This window comes from Thunnus thynnus, chromosome 10 (genome assembly GCF_963924715.1).
Source record: "Thunnus thynnus chromosome 10, fThuThy2.1, whole genome shotgun sequence".
Classification (NCBI taxonomy): domain Eukaryota; kingdom Metazoa; phylum Chordata; class Actinopteri; order Scombriformes; family Scombridae; genus Thunnus; species Thunnus thynnus.
Genome location: NC_089526.1, coordinates 13624599 through 13640947, shown reverse-complemented (window position 1 = coordinate 13640947; position 16349 = coordinate 13624599). Strand labels below are relative to the sequence as shown.

Genomic DNA, 16349 nt, shown 5'->3' with positions numbered 1-16349 from the left:
AGTTAAACTTTGTCTTCCAGCTTTTCTTTTCAGGCAAAAGCAGCATTCATTATGCAACAAAAGCCTTACCTTGTGCCTTACCAAGGCACATCCTATTGTGTGTGGTAGTGTCCAATTTCTTTCTTTAGTGATCAGTTCTGGACTGTGTTTTGTATGACTATTACATCATATCATGGGTATTTAGACCTCTAATAAACAATGTTTGAGGGAATGAATCATACAGTGTGTTTCTCATGCAGTTATTGTTATACAACATTGCCACGTATCAGATATTCAGACATTGCAAGCCACTGTAAATCTTTGGGTTAAATGTGCCTGAGATTCAAACTCTAAAATCTGTTGATCTTCAACTTTTACACTTCAGAGTATTAAAGTTCAGTAATTTAATTTGAGCTCGTCTGAGATTAATAGAATTTGAAAACACACACTGAATAAAAAGTCAGAGCCCTCAGGCGATTATTCATTCAGCCTGATACGGATAACAAGGGAGACAGGCGATGTACTGTGCGATTGAATATTTGTACTCTCTCTCTCCAAGGTGGTGTCAGGGAATGAAAACACCTATGATGTTGTACTGAAGGACCTGGGCCCTCCCATTGTGGCCCGCATGGTGCGATTCTACCCCCTGGCTGACAGGGTTATGAGTGTTTGCCTTCGGGTTGAACTCTACGGTTGTTTGTGGAACGGTAAGTGTGTGTTTGTGTGTGTGTGTGTTTGTTTGAGGAGACATGAACAGACTACAGAGATGCAAAATGTGCCTGCCTTTGTGGTTACTTAGGTATTCATTTGATCTGTTTACTCTGAGGCACGCTCGCCAGATCTTGATAAATCAGAACACATTTCATATGGAGAAGATGATGGATTTTACTATCATCCTCAATTTCCTCCCATATCGGATGGGAAAGAGGGGATTTGTTCGATGGTAATGATTACGAGTTTGTGTTTTGGCCATACATCCCGTGCATTGAGTTGAGGCATTGCATCAAATTTACAGCCTCAGCGGGGTGTCAGCACAATGATAAATGGTGTTGGTTTCCACGTTTCCTGAAGCACAACACTGACTAACCGAGTATTTATGACTGGCTTACCTCCTCTACTGCCCCCATTCACCTCCCTCAGACCTCATCGGGCTCCTTGTAAATAAGACCTGTCACTGAAGCTAAAAGCCCCAGTTCCTGGTCTGTCTTCAGGGAAACACATCTTTTTAAAAAATGCTCTGATGTGGATTGTGTGACAGTTTAGCTCAGTTCGTCCACAAGCCAGAGACGAAACAGATTCTACAGAGTGTCGGGTTTTACGCACATTGAGTCTCATCCCGTATCAGATCACACAGTATGGCGACACAAGGTCCTTCCTTTGTTTATTATTCAAAACTCAGTTTTGACCCACTTGACCCTCATGCAGTCTCACACAGGTACATCTGAGTGCATAATCACATACACAGACGCTCATTTATGTGCAAACATAGCAGTACAGCTACACACACGCACACGCACAGACATACTGTAAATCTTATGTGAAGCATTGTTTATTATGATTAGCAAAGCGGCGGGCTGTAGTCAGTGTTGCTGACGTCACCCCTGTTCTCAGGGAGCACGCTGATTAGCTGTATATTAGAGCAGAGAGGCTTGAGTTTCACCGGCTAACGGCTGCTCAGGCCTGAGCAATGGACCTCTTCGTTTGTTTTACTACTTAAAAACCAGCTGTAGCTGTTTCCCTGCGGCAGTGATTACTATTGAATGTTGGCTTGGTAAATGTGTAGCTACCCATGATGAAAGTGAAAAGCCTTACAAATTAAGAATGCTTCCCATGCTGCTTGTGCATCTCGGTCTGTCTGTTCAATAGAAAACAACAAAAAGCATGTTTTATTTTTATATGACTATTGATTTGCATATTTCTTCATCCTTCTCTATCTCTGTTTCTCAGATGGGCTGAAGGCTTACACAGCTCCAGTGGGTCACGTCATGCACCTGTCTGGCATGCCTGTCTACCTAAACGACTCCACCTATGATGGGAGCACAGAACAAGGGTAAGATGTTCAGCCGCTCCAATTACCATACTTTACCATAAACCGCTCCCCTTATAGTTATCATGGAAATGTAAAGACGCTGCCTTGTCTGTGAAACACTGCTTTAGCAAATACTATCACGCTAAAAATGCCCAAATGTTACAGTCGACATTGTGGAGTGAAATGTGACTCGATCAACCAAACGCTTCTCCACAGCGCTCATCACATCTGTTAGCACTGAAGAGAGGTCTTAGCCGACTCCTTTCTTGAAAGTTTATTCTGGTGTCTCCCTAATCGAAAGGGAATGACATTATTTTTTTTAGTTGCTCAGGGATTTGAGGCGTGTTTCCTGGCCATAGTGATTTGGCAGGGAGCTTAAAGAGGGGTGAACTAGAAATTGGCGTGGGGGCGGGGGGGTCCACACTTGCATGGGTTGTGTGGTTAATGGGCCTGAAATGTTTTGCTTGTGAGTGAGCTAACACTTTTGATGTAATCCAGATGTATTTGTAGCAGATGTGTGTGCGTGTGTGTGAGACTGAGAGGGTTGGGAGCAGAGTGACCCTTTTGGTGACCCTGTTTTGTCGCTTTGTTTCTGTTATGGTGTGTTTGTATGTGAAGAGGGAAAGATGATGCTGTGAGGTTATTGTGTGTGTGTACGTGTGAATATGTATACCAGCTCCTTTGTCTGCATCTATGTATGAATGCTTATTTATGCACTTTCCGTGCAGCCACATGAATGTATTTGTAAATAGAAGGTGACCAGCAGTCTGCAGCGTGCAGCGTTATTTCTGCACAGAGCCACGTTAACCCCGACAGTACTGTGTGTGTGTGCAGGGTGCAGTTTGGAGGCCTGGGTCAGCTGTGTGATGGCGTCCTGGGGGGAGACGACTTCATAGAAACAAAGGAGCTGAGGGTGTGGCCAGGGTACGACTACCTGGGCTGGAGTCGAGAAGCTCTCGGGCAAAGCGGCGTGGACATCGAGTTCCACTTTGAGAAACCACGTCGCTTCCACAACATGCAGGTAGGCAGTGAAAGATATGTCTGTGTTTGTGGGTGCGTTTGTTATTAAATGAATGTGAGGAGGTCATGCAGGACGTTGTTATCCCTCTTGAATCTTAGATACCATCAGGTTGCCTGTAAATCAGAGCTGTCACAGAGGCTAAAAGCCCCAGTCTGTGTCTTCAGGGAGAGCATCTCTTTAAATACACTTTAATGTGGACTCTGAGGCAGTGTAGCTCAGTTCATCCACAAACCACATATGTTTCCCTCGAATCCCTAAATACCCTTAAAAGGAGTGCCATAGTATTTGAATAGTTACAGTACATAACCGCAACATCCCGGGTTCAAATCCGCCTGGGGATCCCTGTTGCATGTCATAGTTCTGTCTGTTTTTCCACTGTCAACTGTTTAATAAACGCAAAAAATGCCCTAAAAATGTATCTTTAAAAAAAAAGTTTTCAGAATTTAAGGTCATAAAATGTCTTAAAAATCTTATTTTTTATTATGGTAAGTCTTAAAGTTTGAGGTGATGCCTAGTTGCGTGAGAAATATCTCCCCACAGGATTCACTAATTTGGTGTTCCGTCGTGACTCGCACCAGTTCAGCTCTTTCTTTCTTTTTCTGGTAATGTTTCGATCATTTCTCCACAGGCAGCCTGCTCTCACCAAGGTAACAGGATTAAAGAAGTACACAAACCAGTAAAGATGATGCTCAGCTAAAGTCAGTTGGCCATGGGTGTTCAGAGGAGACTCAACGCCCTCTGTTATTTCTGATAGTTGCTAGAATCTGGATAATAATGTTTGTAGTGTGGAGCCGCAACAACCAACATGTGACATGAAAGAGAGCAGCGGACTTTTGATTTGGTGACTGCTTAGCTAGATTTCACAGGTTTAACGGACTGTTAAAATGGATGAAAGGTAGATATACCGTAACGTGTGTGTGTCTAATCTGGAGAATTAACTATAGCCGAGTCTTTGAGTGCGGAACGACCAGAACAACCTCATTGTTTTACAGTGTTGTCAAAATGAACAATTCTGAGCGAATTGTAATTAAAATATAAATTATAAATTAAAATGCAAAGATTTTTATCTAATTTAATGCATAACAATGGGACACGGTCCATTGCATTTGCCATTAATTTAATTACTTTATGTGATTTTACATCTGGTTGTTATACGGAGATACAACTTAAAAGGTTCTTAAAAAGCATTTAATTTGATTTTAAAAAGTGTGTAGCAACCAGAGATTATGCAGAATCCACTTAATGTCAAGTCTTATTTATATTCACTTTATATGATATTATGGCAGCACAGTGTCTTTCCTGTGCTGTAGTGTTTTGTGTGTAAATGAATGTAAGACATTTATGCAGATGGTAAATGGACTTTATTTATATAGCACCTTTCTAGTCTTCCAACCACTCAAAGCGCTTTTACACTACATGCCACATTCACCCATTCACACACACATTCATACGCTGATGGCAGAGGTTTCCATGCAAAGTGCCAAGCTGCTCATCAAGAGGAGTTTCTCATTATTCATACACACGCTCACACACCGATAGCACAGCCTTTGGGAGCAATTTGGAGTTTAGCATCTTGCCCAAGGACGCTTCGACATGCAGACTGGAGGAGCCAGGGATCAAACCGCTGATCTACCAAATAGCGGACAACCCACTCTACCTCCTGAGCCACAGCCGCCCCAGAAAAAAAAGCACCTGGTATTCCCAGGCAGTCTCTCATCCAAGTACCAACCAGGCCCAACCCTGCTTAGACGAGATTGGGCGCACCCAGGGTGGTATGGCCATAAGCCAATCATTGTTATCCCACTGGAATCTCTTTGTCTGTGTGACACATATTTTGAACACAATGTCTTAAGAACATTACACAAGGCATGTAGCTTAGTGGTAAGGATGCTTACTGGACCTTATAATCCCCAATTCAATATCAGAATTCCTTAGTTGCATTTTTTTTACCCTTCTCTCCCCATATTTCCTATCTGTATCTACAAAAGCCAACCATCTAGTGAAGGAAAAAGCACCAAAAACTTACCTTAAAAAACAGTACAGAGTGCTGACTTTCTTTATACATCACTTGTTCCACCAGATGATGCGATTAGATTTTGGAGCACCTCGATGCATAAATCTGTATATTAATTAAGTAAAACAGTTTTTTTCTTAAACTTCTATAGATCTTGAGATCATTACCATGTGTTATGTGAAGAAAATATACTGACAAAGATTGATTTGTTAATGAATATATTGATTTGGTACATTAATTACATCATTAGTGTAAGCCAAGCATGTCATTGTGACTATAGCAGGACATTAGGCTGACTGTTTCTTTTTGCATCTCCTGAAAAACTCCTTAAATTACTGTAGCTCAGTTGATGTGTGCGACCTCTAAAACAAACTCCATTAGCAGTTTGTTTACCTCTTCTCCTTTTTTTTTTTTTTGTCACAGCAATAGCTCCGTTAATCTGCCATCTCATCAGAGAAGCAGCATTTTGACTGGAATAGCTCTGCAGTCATTTAATTAGTTTTAATGTCATGTTGTTTTTCATGGGACATGCTTGGCTCTTCGGGTGCCACCAAGTTGCATCACAGTCTGTTTGTGCGTCTTTGTGGCTTTTGGGGTTAGTTTGTGGAGCAATAAGGGAAGATATGAAGCAACCCAGTTTGAATTATAACTATGTTGTCTTTTTGGACGTGGTTTGGAAAGGCAGTTTGGGTGGGATTGACCCTATACTGCATATTGAACAACATGAATCCCCAGTCAGTTATAAAATGACTTGTAATCTTTTAGAGCGCTGGTTTTGACTGAGCGCCAAAATTTCTGTATGTTCTCTCTCGGCTTTTTTTTTTCTGTAGCCCACCGCGTATTCATTATCGCCTCAATGTTTCAGAGTTACCTTTTTAAAATCCCTCCCAGCGGTATTCCTAGTGTTTTTCCTAGACTTATCCTGTTTTTCCTGCCTTTTCCCCAGCGGTTTTCCCACACTAACCACAGCTGACATACACCGTTACACTGACCTGGCAAAGCGGATATGTCACACACACAGGTCAAATAAATACAAAGTGGGAACCTGAACCCAAATCTGGCTCGACTTGTCTCTGCAGGCCAGGGTTCATTTGTGCCTAATCACTCTCCCAAAGGGAAATGTGCTCTTTGACCTTTTGTCAGTCATAACCTGCATTTCCTACAGGCCCCTTCAACACACTGGGGTTGCTTCTTTCACAGGGGACGCGCTCTGATCTGCCTTTGTAAAGATCCAGTTCTGTCCTTTGGGATTTTATTTAAAACTCTCAGTCAGTTCATGTGGAAGACGTGGCAAGGAAAAAGAGATCACAGGGAATTCATAATGGAGGTTAGATTTATGATGAAACAGGCAAAACATAATGAATGCAGTGTTATTCTCCCAAATTAAGCTTTGTGCAAGTCATCATAGCCATATTCCCTAAACGAGTAGTGAATTACCTTCGTTCTGCTGACTTATTAGACCGCCACCACTACCACCGACATACAGTACCCGTCCAGAGAGAGTCAGTTACATGTCAAGTCAGCATCTGGTGCAGCTGTTCTTCCTGCTTCTTGGCAGCGCGCGCGTGTGTGTGTGTGAATTAACATGTGGGTTAGGTTAGAGTGACTGGCCTTGGAAGAAGTGTGAGGTTATTAGCTAACCTGCCAGAACAGCCTTTGCATCATCCCTTGTCCCTCGGAGGAGAAAAACTCTCACCATCTCCTCCTGAATTTTCTGTCTCTCAGATCTATAGTTTCGACCTCTCACTTGCTTCATCTTTCCTCCACACCCCTCTCTCTTCTTTCTCCCGTCTTCAGACTCCTCTTCCTGATTCCAGCCACAACGATGTCTGGTATATTAGATCAGGCTTTATGGATTCCTCTCTCATTGGCCTTTCCTTGCTTGTAAAAACAGGGAAGATATATCCTCTGCTCTCCTCCATCAGTCCTCTGTCATACACTTTCTTTTCTTCCATCCCTTCTCTTACCTCCTGTGTTCTCATTTTGTTCATTTGTAGTCTTGTTCCGCTCTACGTCGTGCCAAAGCAATTAAGCTTGAACAGGATGAAAATATGTCATTCATTTTGTGTGTTAATTGAATCTCTTCCTGCCTCTCCATGCATAATGAATGAGTGAGGCTCGGATTTTCCCGGAGTTGTCCAGATGTTTGCACAAAGGCTGACCTAATTCTGATGAGTAGATAGTTAAAGGATTTTCTTGCATCTCTTTATCTGCACTTTTTCTTTCTCCTTGTCTCCACTCACACACTTGTCTTCTTCCTCTAGGTGCACAGTAACAACCGTCACACCCAAGGTGTCCGGGTTTTCAACAAGGTAGAGTGTGTTTTTAAGCCTGGCATCCTCCAGCCCTGGTCCTCTCCTCCCCTCAGCCTACCTGTACCCCTGGAGGATCTAAAGGACCCTTCCTCTCGAACCATCTCCCTCCCACTGGGCGGCCGGCCGGCTCAGATCCTCCGCTGCAAATTCTTCTTCACTGACCGCTGGCTGCTCATCAGCGAAATATCATTCCTCTCTGGTAGGAAACAGAATTGAAATGATTGATATGTGTTTTTTTTTGGCTTTGATGGGCAGTTTTTCTTCTATAGAGGCTTTGCACCTGCGTCACAGATATCCTAGCAACTACATCTGCCACTGTCCTGGAAATCCAGTAGAGATTTGACTTTTCCCAAACACTGGCTAAATTTAGACAGTAGCGACAGAAAAATACCTGAAAAAGGTCTACTGTAGTCTTAAGTCCAATCAGTATTCTGTAAATGCTTTAAGTAAAATCTGATGTTTCCCGATGTACAGTGACACTCTCAAGACAGAATCAAATTGAAAGACAGCTTTTATCCTTGCTGTGTGCTTTAAATTGCTTTAAACTTTCAGCAGACAGTCAAGGACCTTCTCCAGTCTCTGGTCTAGGGGGTTTAATAGAAACATAATTCTGCTGTGTTACATTAAACACGGGAAAACAGAACTGATCGAAAAGTATTCTTCCTGTAAATATGGCATTTCACAAATAAATAGGCTTTATTTAAACATAGATGTTGTATCAGTTCAACTTTTAAATTGATTAAGGAAGTATAAACAGGAAGAATTGTTAACTGTTCTCCCTCCAGCTGTTTTCTTGTGTTTAAAGCCCCACTCTAGCCAGTGGTACTTCCTGTTCAATGGTTAACCTTCTTTCTCAAACAATGAATGTGGATGTGGTTAATAATCAGACATAAGCCATTACTATGGCAACCAGATTGCCTGCACTGGCAATATGTTGGAATGATTGTGATATTATAGCCTAACCTGTCCACTTACTATAGCCTTAGCTATATAGACTAGGTCACCCATAGGTGAAATCAGATGATGGCTTCTTTATTGATAGATCATCTGTCCTAAGCAATGACGTCTTGCTTTATTTTATAGTAAATGTCCATAAATTTTCCTCCTCAGTGGTCATGCCTGGTTCTATGAATGTGCAAAAGCATGCATTGCACCTTGAGTTTAATATTTTGCACCCACAGTTGAAATTGGATCAATAAATGCCAAGTGCAGCGTGGTAGGTCTTAGGCACATGGACTGTGTGGGTGTCTTCATGCGCACTTGCTATTTTGGTCCATGTTCATATGTGCAGCAGCGCAATGTGCAAAAGGGCTGAGTGAAGGTGAATATAGATCAGTGGGTGTGGTGTTTTAATAAATACTCTCTCAGCCAGTCATCAGTTAGTTACTATAATAATTATAGAAATAAAAAATAAAGAAATTAATTTAGTAAAGTTGTTTATATGATTATATCAGACCAACGTTATTTAAGCAATAATTCTAATGTATCTCACCTCGTACATGGTCACATAGTTTAGTAATTAATGTTACACAACAGTGTTTGCACTGCAGTATGTTTCAAGGATAAAACATGAGATTCAATTTTTGCATTAAAAAGAGGCTGATGACCCTGCCAACCCAACATCTCTTTCATAAAGAAGCAGAATATCAAGTTATAACCAACCAGTCTGATGTGTGTAAAAATGTGTGTGTGGTTATCCAGTAACAGTCTGGTGACATCAGGCGATTTAATGAAGGTAAACAGTGAGCGGCCGTGCATAACAGCACTGCACTTTGGTATGGCACTTTTCAGAGGCTGCAGATTTATCAACATATCTGTCCTGTTGCCTTCAGATGCTTCAGGGATTTAATTAACTAAATTAGAAGCTTTTCATACCGTATAAAGCAGCTGTGGATAACAGATGCTGTAAGAATCACCCACATTCATTTGTAGATCAATATAGACAGACTTACTGACTTTCCTGCTTTAACCACATTGCGTGTTATTTTCTATGCTGATTTTGGTTGGAGAGTGTTTAATTGAAATAAATTTTTTATTTTTTAAGCATTAATCTGTTGTTGCAACACATCTGCAGCAAGTTTTTAGTTTGAACACAGGCATCTGATAAACTACTGTATCAGTAGCCTATGTGATGCTCACAAAAACAAGAGGATTTTATGAGGATGACGTATGACTGCAGTGTTCTACTATAGTCATACGCCATTGTTAGGTTTTAGCTAGAGCTTAAATTTTTGAACTTTGAGCACGAAATTAAGTTATTTGTCAAAATAATATTTGGCAAAATGTTTGGCTAATCAAGATTGTCAGGAAATTACTCAAAAAATATGCCAAAATATGCTGGAGGGTGACTTTAATATCTTCCTGTTTATGGACTAAAACAGACAGAAAGAGCGTCCTGATAGCTTCTGTGAAGATAGGATTTCTGCCTATCTGATTGGAAGTCAGATAGATGACTCCTCTGCTGCTCTCTAACTGAGATTGCTGTGACTAATTAAACTGTCCTCTCTACTCAAAAACACTATCAGTCCTTGCATGATAAGAATCAGTAAAGTAATCACACCAGACTCAGGTAGCTAAAATAAAAACAAGACCATGTTTTGTTGCTGGACTTGTGCCAGACTTGTGATTAAAAGATGCACCAAAACGGTCACACTGGTACACCGCTCTGGTTCAAGGTCCTGACCAGACACTGGCAGAAAGCTGTCATGGGTGGTCCAAACTGGTCCCTATACCTCCTGAACATGCCACATCTTGCAGTCTCATATCTTTATATGGGCCAGAACTGGCTCACATTTGGTCCGGTGGTACCAGAAAGTGCTCGATTCTGAGCAGAAATGTGACTAAATCTAACTCAGCTGGTTACTGAGGTGAAGGATACTCAGATCTACAGTTATTGAGATAAGATACACTGATTCCACTGTTTTCCCCCTCAGACTTTAGTATTGATGTTTTACTGTTTTCAAAGTGTTATATTTTAATTCACCACAACTGACTGTTATATTTTTCTACGGCAACTTCTTCGTCAATAGTGGCCTCCACTGATGGAAATGAGCTTTTAGCCATATTCTGGTAGAATAAATGTATTGTGGGTTGTTCCTGTTAAATAAACAATAAAATAAAACAAATAGGTATGAAACAGTTCTGTGCAAAACTATCCAGAAGGCTAATTTCGACAGCTGTTCACATCACAAACGACTTCTGCGCATGTTCTACTAGATATGTTGGCTTATGTGCACATTTAAAGCAGGACAGTGACGGTTAGTTAGCCGGTTAACTAGGGTTAGCGAGCTAACCCAAGCAATCAGATTAGTCAGTAGAGAACAGGTCATTCACAGTCAAAAACCACTGATGAATACTCTTTTGTCTGAAAACACAACCAGCTGTGACCACAACCACTTTCTCAACAGCTGAGGGCAAACAGAAAGTGTGTTGGCACATGAAAACCCCCCTAAGATTAAAAAAAAACCTGATCCATTTTCATTAAATTGTCTCTTTCTCTCTCTCTTCTTATCTAGAGCCTTTTGAGGAGGACATTACAGAAACACAGTCATTTCCTCCTAATCTTCCCAAGATTCCCAAAACCAGTTCCTCTCCTCCTCCTGTTGACCACACTTCCTCCTCTCCCACATCGAGCCACAGTATCTCCAACACCACCGCCGGCCCTTCTGGTGAGCCCCGCTCTTCTCCCCCACATCTTCTTGTCTTTACTCTCCCTTTTTCCAGCTACCATTCTTTCTCCACTGTCCCATTTCATCACCCACCAAACTGCTTCATCTACCCCTCCTTTCTGCTCTCTCTAATTCCCCTAATCTCTCCCTCGTCACCTCTTGTCTCTGTGCCCGTCTCTTTCTCTCCAGTTGTGATGAGTGTGAGCATGTCGGCGGTGTGTCTAAGCCATGTGTCTAAACCAGAGCCAAAGCAGGCAGTGCCAAAGGAGGCCCACATCTGACTAGTCTCCCTCTGTGTATCTCGAGCTCTGAAATCCTTTGGACTCGAGCCAAGATTTGCTGAACCAAAGTGAATGCAGGATGCTATCTACAGATTTTATTGTACTAAAAGGGCAAGAGAAATGTAAAATTAAAGGTCAAATGTTTTAACTTATAATTCTTAAATTTGTATCATGTCAATCTGGCTTTTAAAAAGTTAGTTTGAACTTTTACAAATTTCCAGTTAGATCGATGAAAAACCAAATAAGCCAGGATCCTGCTTTTCATGATTTCTTCTCCTCATCACTCACTTCTGAGTCTTCACCACTTCTCTTCTCACACATTCCTCCTTTGTCCATCCCTCGCTTCTCCAGAACCCCCCACCAACACCACCTTCATGACGGACACCACTGGTAACTGGACGCTGTCAGGTGAGAGACAGAGAGGATGAACCCAGGGAGGGGAGCTAGCTACATCCGCTCTGGCTCTCCTCCAGCATCTTAAAACTGTCCCGCAGCTCAGTAGAGAGTATGAAGTATAATGGCGGAGGGATTACAGGGGCAGGCTTTGGCACTGAGTTCTGTCCCCTGGGTTTGAAGATATACAGCTGCAGGAAAAACACTAACAGAGTATAGTGTATTATATTTATGTACAATAACAACTTGGATTCCTGTGGTCTTACAAACTGCATGTTTTTCGGGGGAACTGGCTCTGTTCTACACAGCTAAACAATAACAGGCTTTTTAAAAAGCTGGAAATGGTTTACTGTGGCGTGTATGCTCCTTTGTCCTTGTTACTGGCTGTGGTTGAACAGCTTTGTTTTGGTTTATTTATTACCCGCATGGTTTTGAACTGACAGAGGGAGAGAGAGGTGTGAGGGGGTGCCTTCTGTTGTGACAGTGTGGTGTGTAAATCTGGTAACTGTGTGTGTATGAGTGTGTGCTTGCAGGTGTATATTTGTGTTGCTTAATGTGGATACATGCACATAAATGTGTCATGTATCGTTTTTCTTTGGATCTTATTAACTGAGACATTTGTTCCATCACTTATTCCACCTAGAGTAGTTTTATGAGGCTGTTTTATGAGTAAAGTTTACACTAAACTATTCTGAGGAAACTCTTTCACCCTTCATTCAAATGACATGCTACATCTGACCTTTCAAGAGAGAAAAAAAATAACTGGATGATTCTGATTAATAGTTGACAAGAAAGCTGTTGAATGTTCGCATTCTTTCCTCAATACAGCAGGCTTTGAGAAGCCCTGTGGTATGACCGGGGCACACTCATAGAGACAATCCCCATCAGATGTTTAGTAAGCCTGATGAAATTGTGTCAGTGTGACCCCAGTGAGTGCGTGACTGTGCTGGAGGAGCTAATGCTCACAGACTGAACAGTGCATTAACTCACGCCAGCGTGTAGACAGACACACACACATAAACACACTGATATATGCACAGCAATCTATATGCATCACATCAGGCCCATAAATAACATTTCATCCTTTATTTGCGTCTTCCAGGATCAGATGGTACTGCTTTGACTCCAAGGGCAGGACTTCCTGTAGCCAAAGATGACAGCAGCAATACTGCTATTCTGATTGGCTGCCTGGTGGGCATCATCCTACTGCTGCTGGCTGTCATAGCTGTAATTCTGTGGAGGCAGTACTGGAAAAAGATACTGGGGAAGGTGAGTCAAGGGGTTGTAAGCATTGTTTTATTTAAAAGCAGCTATTAAAAGGTCAGTTTACCTACATCACAAGAACATATTTGTTCATTTACCCCTGTGGGAGGCAAGGCAGGGATTAGAAGATGTTTTATTAGTCAAGTGTGAAAGCATACAAAGAAAGTGTCTTAGCATTTGCTCCCACAAACTCAACAAAGAAGAATAAAGAATACAAATAGAGCAGAAGTAAGATAATAATGAAATAAAAATCATATTAAATTATCTAATCATAGATCTGGGTATCTAGTCATGCACATTCTTTGTTTTGTTTGCCAGAGTTTAGGGATATCTTAGACTTCTGTTACTTAATACAATGGCAATGAAATAAAATTTGTTTGCAAAATTATGTTTAGAAAAAAGCATATCTTTCCAGAAACAATGTCCCAGTTAATCTGCACAATCCGCTTATCTGTCTGGCAACAATTTTTATTTGAACTACATCATTTCTACAGAATAAACAGTCCTTAATGAAAAAATATTCTTTTTGTGATTTGGGTTAACTCTCCCTTTAACCACATTAAAATGATTGATAGCATCCTGAAATAACAACTGCAAGTCATTTGGCAAAGTCCCACTGTATCTCAATTTGGATGTGTCTCCATCCTTCTACATTTACTTCTAACTGTCCAAAGACATAAAGACACGTTTGCACAGTTTGATCACCATCAGCTCAGTTCAAATGATAAAGTTATATCACCTGTATTCAAGTGAAGCCTCTGTCCGCTCAGGCTCAGGGAAGCCTTTCCAGTGATGAGCTACGGGTCCACCTGTCAGTCCCCTCAGACAACGTGGTCATCAACAACACACACAGCTACTCGAGCCGCTACCAGCGCATCCATACTTTCCCAGATGACCGCGACCACGACAGGGAGGGAGAAGGAGAGTACCAGGAGCCCAGCGCTCTGCTCCGGCCAAGGGATCAGCGAGACAGCACAGGTAGGTTATAAACACAATTATCTGACAACCTTCATACTGTATGACCTATAACACATATACCTATTGGCCTCTCTGTTTCTGTCTCTGTGGAGTGAGTTCAGTCCAAAAAATTACATGTAGCTTAGTGGCGTGACATAAAACATGCTGACACGCAGTAAAACACCATATTCGAAATATATGTTGACATAGACTAATCTACGGTCAACCACATACAATTGGCATGGAGTCTTTGGAAAATGTGAAACAATACAACCTTCCATATGTATAGAATTTAAATTTCGACAAACATGTATGTGGTTTGTATAGATTGTTTTGTTTTGCGTGCCAGTGTTCATTCTTTTGCAACCTCGGTCTGCTGATCATATCAATAAGCAAACTCATTTGGAAAGGGAAACAAAAAAAATGTGTCTTTCATATCAAGAAAACACTGGTATGTACAGTGTAATTTACCACACCAAACAACAGTAAATTAAACCAAACATCCCGCAAGGAAGAGTTCCTCTATGAAGATGCACAGCGCAGAGGGGCCACAATAGAGCTATTGTTCTGGTAAAAAAAAAGGGGAAGAAAAAGAATGGAGGGAGGAGAAAATGAGGAGTAAAAAGAGAAAAGACATTCCTTAAGTTGCATTGCACCACAGGAGGTTGGCATGCCATCTTTACAAGGCGCCTGTGTGAGTTTGAAATAACATGAGTAACAAAAACATTATTTCATCCACTGTTTTTATATGTTTTGTTCTGGCCTGAGTTTTGTTAACTTTTCCTGTCTTGCTATGCTCCCCTGTTCTGTGCTCCATGTGTCAGTGCAACCCCTCCTCCCATTATAATGGATATGCTAACCGTGTCGTGCTAATGGTTGTGTTTTGTTTTGTGTGTATTTTCATGTCGCCTACCACTTTGTATGGTGTGTATGATCCACATTGTGGTGTTGTGTGTACCCCGCCTCCCCCCCCTCGTGTGTGTGTGTGTGTGTGTGTGTTCATGTGCGTGTGCTCTCCCAGCCTTGCTGTTAAACAACCCAGCCTATCACGTGCTCCTGTCAGATCACAGAAAAGACTCCAGACCCCTAGTCGTCCCCAGCACCACTCAGGCTCAGGAAAAGAGCCTCAATGTGCCCAAGGGTAAGAGACCTCAGACTGGGCCAGCTCAGCCAAGAGGGGCCCCTACCTCACTACCTAACTATCCAGGGTTCGGGGCAGTAGAAGTACTCTCACAGTCTAGGCTAAAAAAAAAAAAAAAAAAGCTTCCTGGATATGATGAGTCTATTTTGCATGTATCAACCCTCCTGTTACTCACATCATTAATCACTCTCATCTACTCATCACTCAAAATAACTCATGCTTTGTTTGAAGGGATAGTTTGGCTTTTGGGGAAATGGTGCATATCATAATTACCCTGAGTGAGACAAACTCACAAATGTCTTTTTTTGTCTGTAGTATATTTCACAATGAGTCCAGCTCAGCAAGGTATGTTTGATAACTAGATTACCAAACAAACCTAGACTTTTTGCGGTGCCCACCATTTAAACTCAAAACTAAAGGATTCAATGATGAATGACCTTGTACAAGGTCAGACTGGTTGAATTGGTAAAGAAATCTGTGCTAAAAGTTTCACTTTTACAAAATGTTGTCACCATTTTATCCAATTTTGTCCTCAATTTTATTGTTTCTGATTTCAATTTTTACCCAGCTTTGTAATTTTAGGCTTTATAGTCTTTTAGACTTAATGTCATCTTGTTGTGTTGTATTAGGTTTAATACTTCCTGTTTTAAGTTTCATTTTTTTATACAGAACAGAAGTGGTATTTTTTTTAAAAAGTGTTGTACAAAGAGTTTTTTTGTTGTTACAGTCTTCCCCCTAAAATTCCCCCTAATCCAAACTATCTCTTTACAACAAGTTGTCTGACAGTGATATCATGCAATCTTTTCTTTCACAAAAGAAGCTTAAAGCAAAACAAAGTTGTTTTTAATCAAACAGTTCCTCTTCTTTTAAATTAATCTTTCCATTTCATCCACCCTGTCTGTCTCTTCCTCCTCCCTCCAGCCTGTGGCTTGGACATGGACATGGAGAAGGGTTTCCCTCCAACTCAAGACGAGCCTCCCCCCTATCCTGGCTCCCCTCCTTACCCCTCCCTGTCTCCCCCCGTGTCTCCCCCACTGCCTCCCAGCGTCCCCCACTATGCTGAGGCAGACATTGTAAGCCTGCAGGGTGTCAGCGGTAACAACACCTACGCTGTGCCCGCCTTGGCCTCTTCCAGCCCCGGAGCTGATGCCTCCCCGCTGCCAGAGCTGCCGCGACACTTTCTCATCTTCAAAGAGAAACTGGGAGAGGGACAGTTTGGTGAGGTGAGGAATGTGATGACGAAGTCAGTGGTGTTGTGGGTGGGTGCAAGGGTGATTGTGCTTTAACA

The 16349-nt window shown here is 41.7% G+C and overlaps 1 protein-coding gene across 4 annotated transcripts in view; it reads left to right on the top strand.

Annotated features, from left to right (window-relative positions):
• ddr1 (discoidin domain receptor tyrosine kinase 1) overlaps positions 1–16349 on the top strand; it is a 40559-nt gene that overhangs the window by 18988 nt on the left and 5222 nt on the right. For 2 of the 4 annotated variants that reach the window (XM_067601110.1, XM_067601108.1), the window contains exons 6-15: positions 539–686; positions 1927–2029; positions 2843–3029; positions 7308–7557; positions 10874–11026; positions 11659–11715; positions 12803–12969; positions 13734–13941; positions 14942–15061; positions 15983–16284. In XM_067601110.1, coding sequence (XP_067457211.1) covers positions 539–686; positions 1927–2029; positions 2843–3029; positions 7308–7557; positions 10874–11026; positions 11659–11715; positions 12803–12969; positions 13734–13941; positions 14942–15061; positions 15983–16284 — 1695 coding nt within the window. The remainder of the gene's footprint in view (positions 1–538; positions 687–1926; positions 2030–2842; positions 3030–7307; positions 7558–10873; positions 11027–11658; positions 11716–12802; positions 12970–13733; positions 13942–14941; positions 15062–15982; positions 16285–16349) is intronic. The other 2 variants (XM_067601109.1, XM_067601111.1) reach the window with 2 other exon arrangements.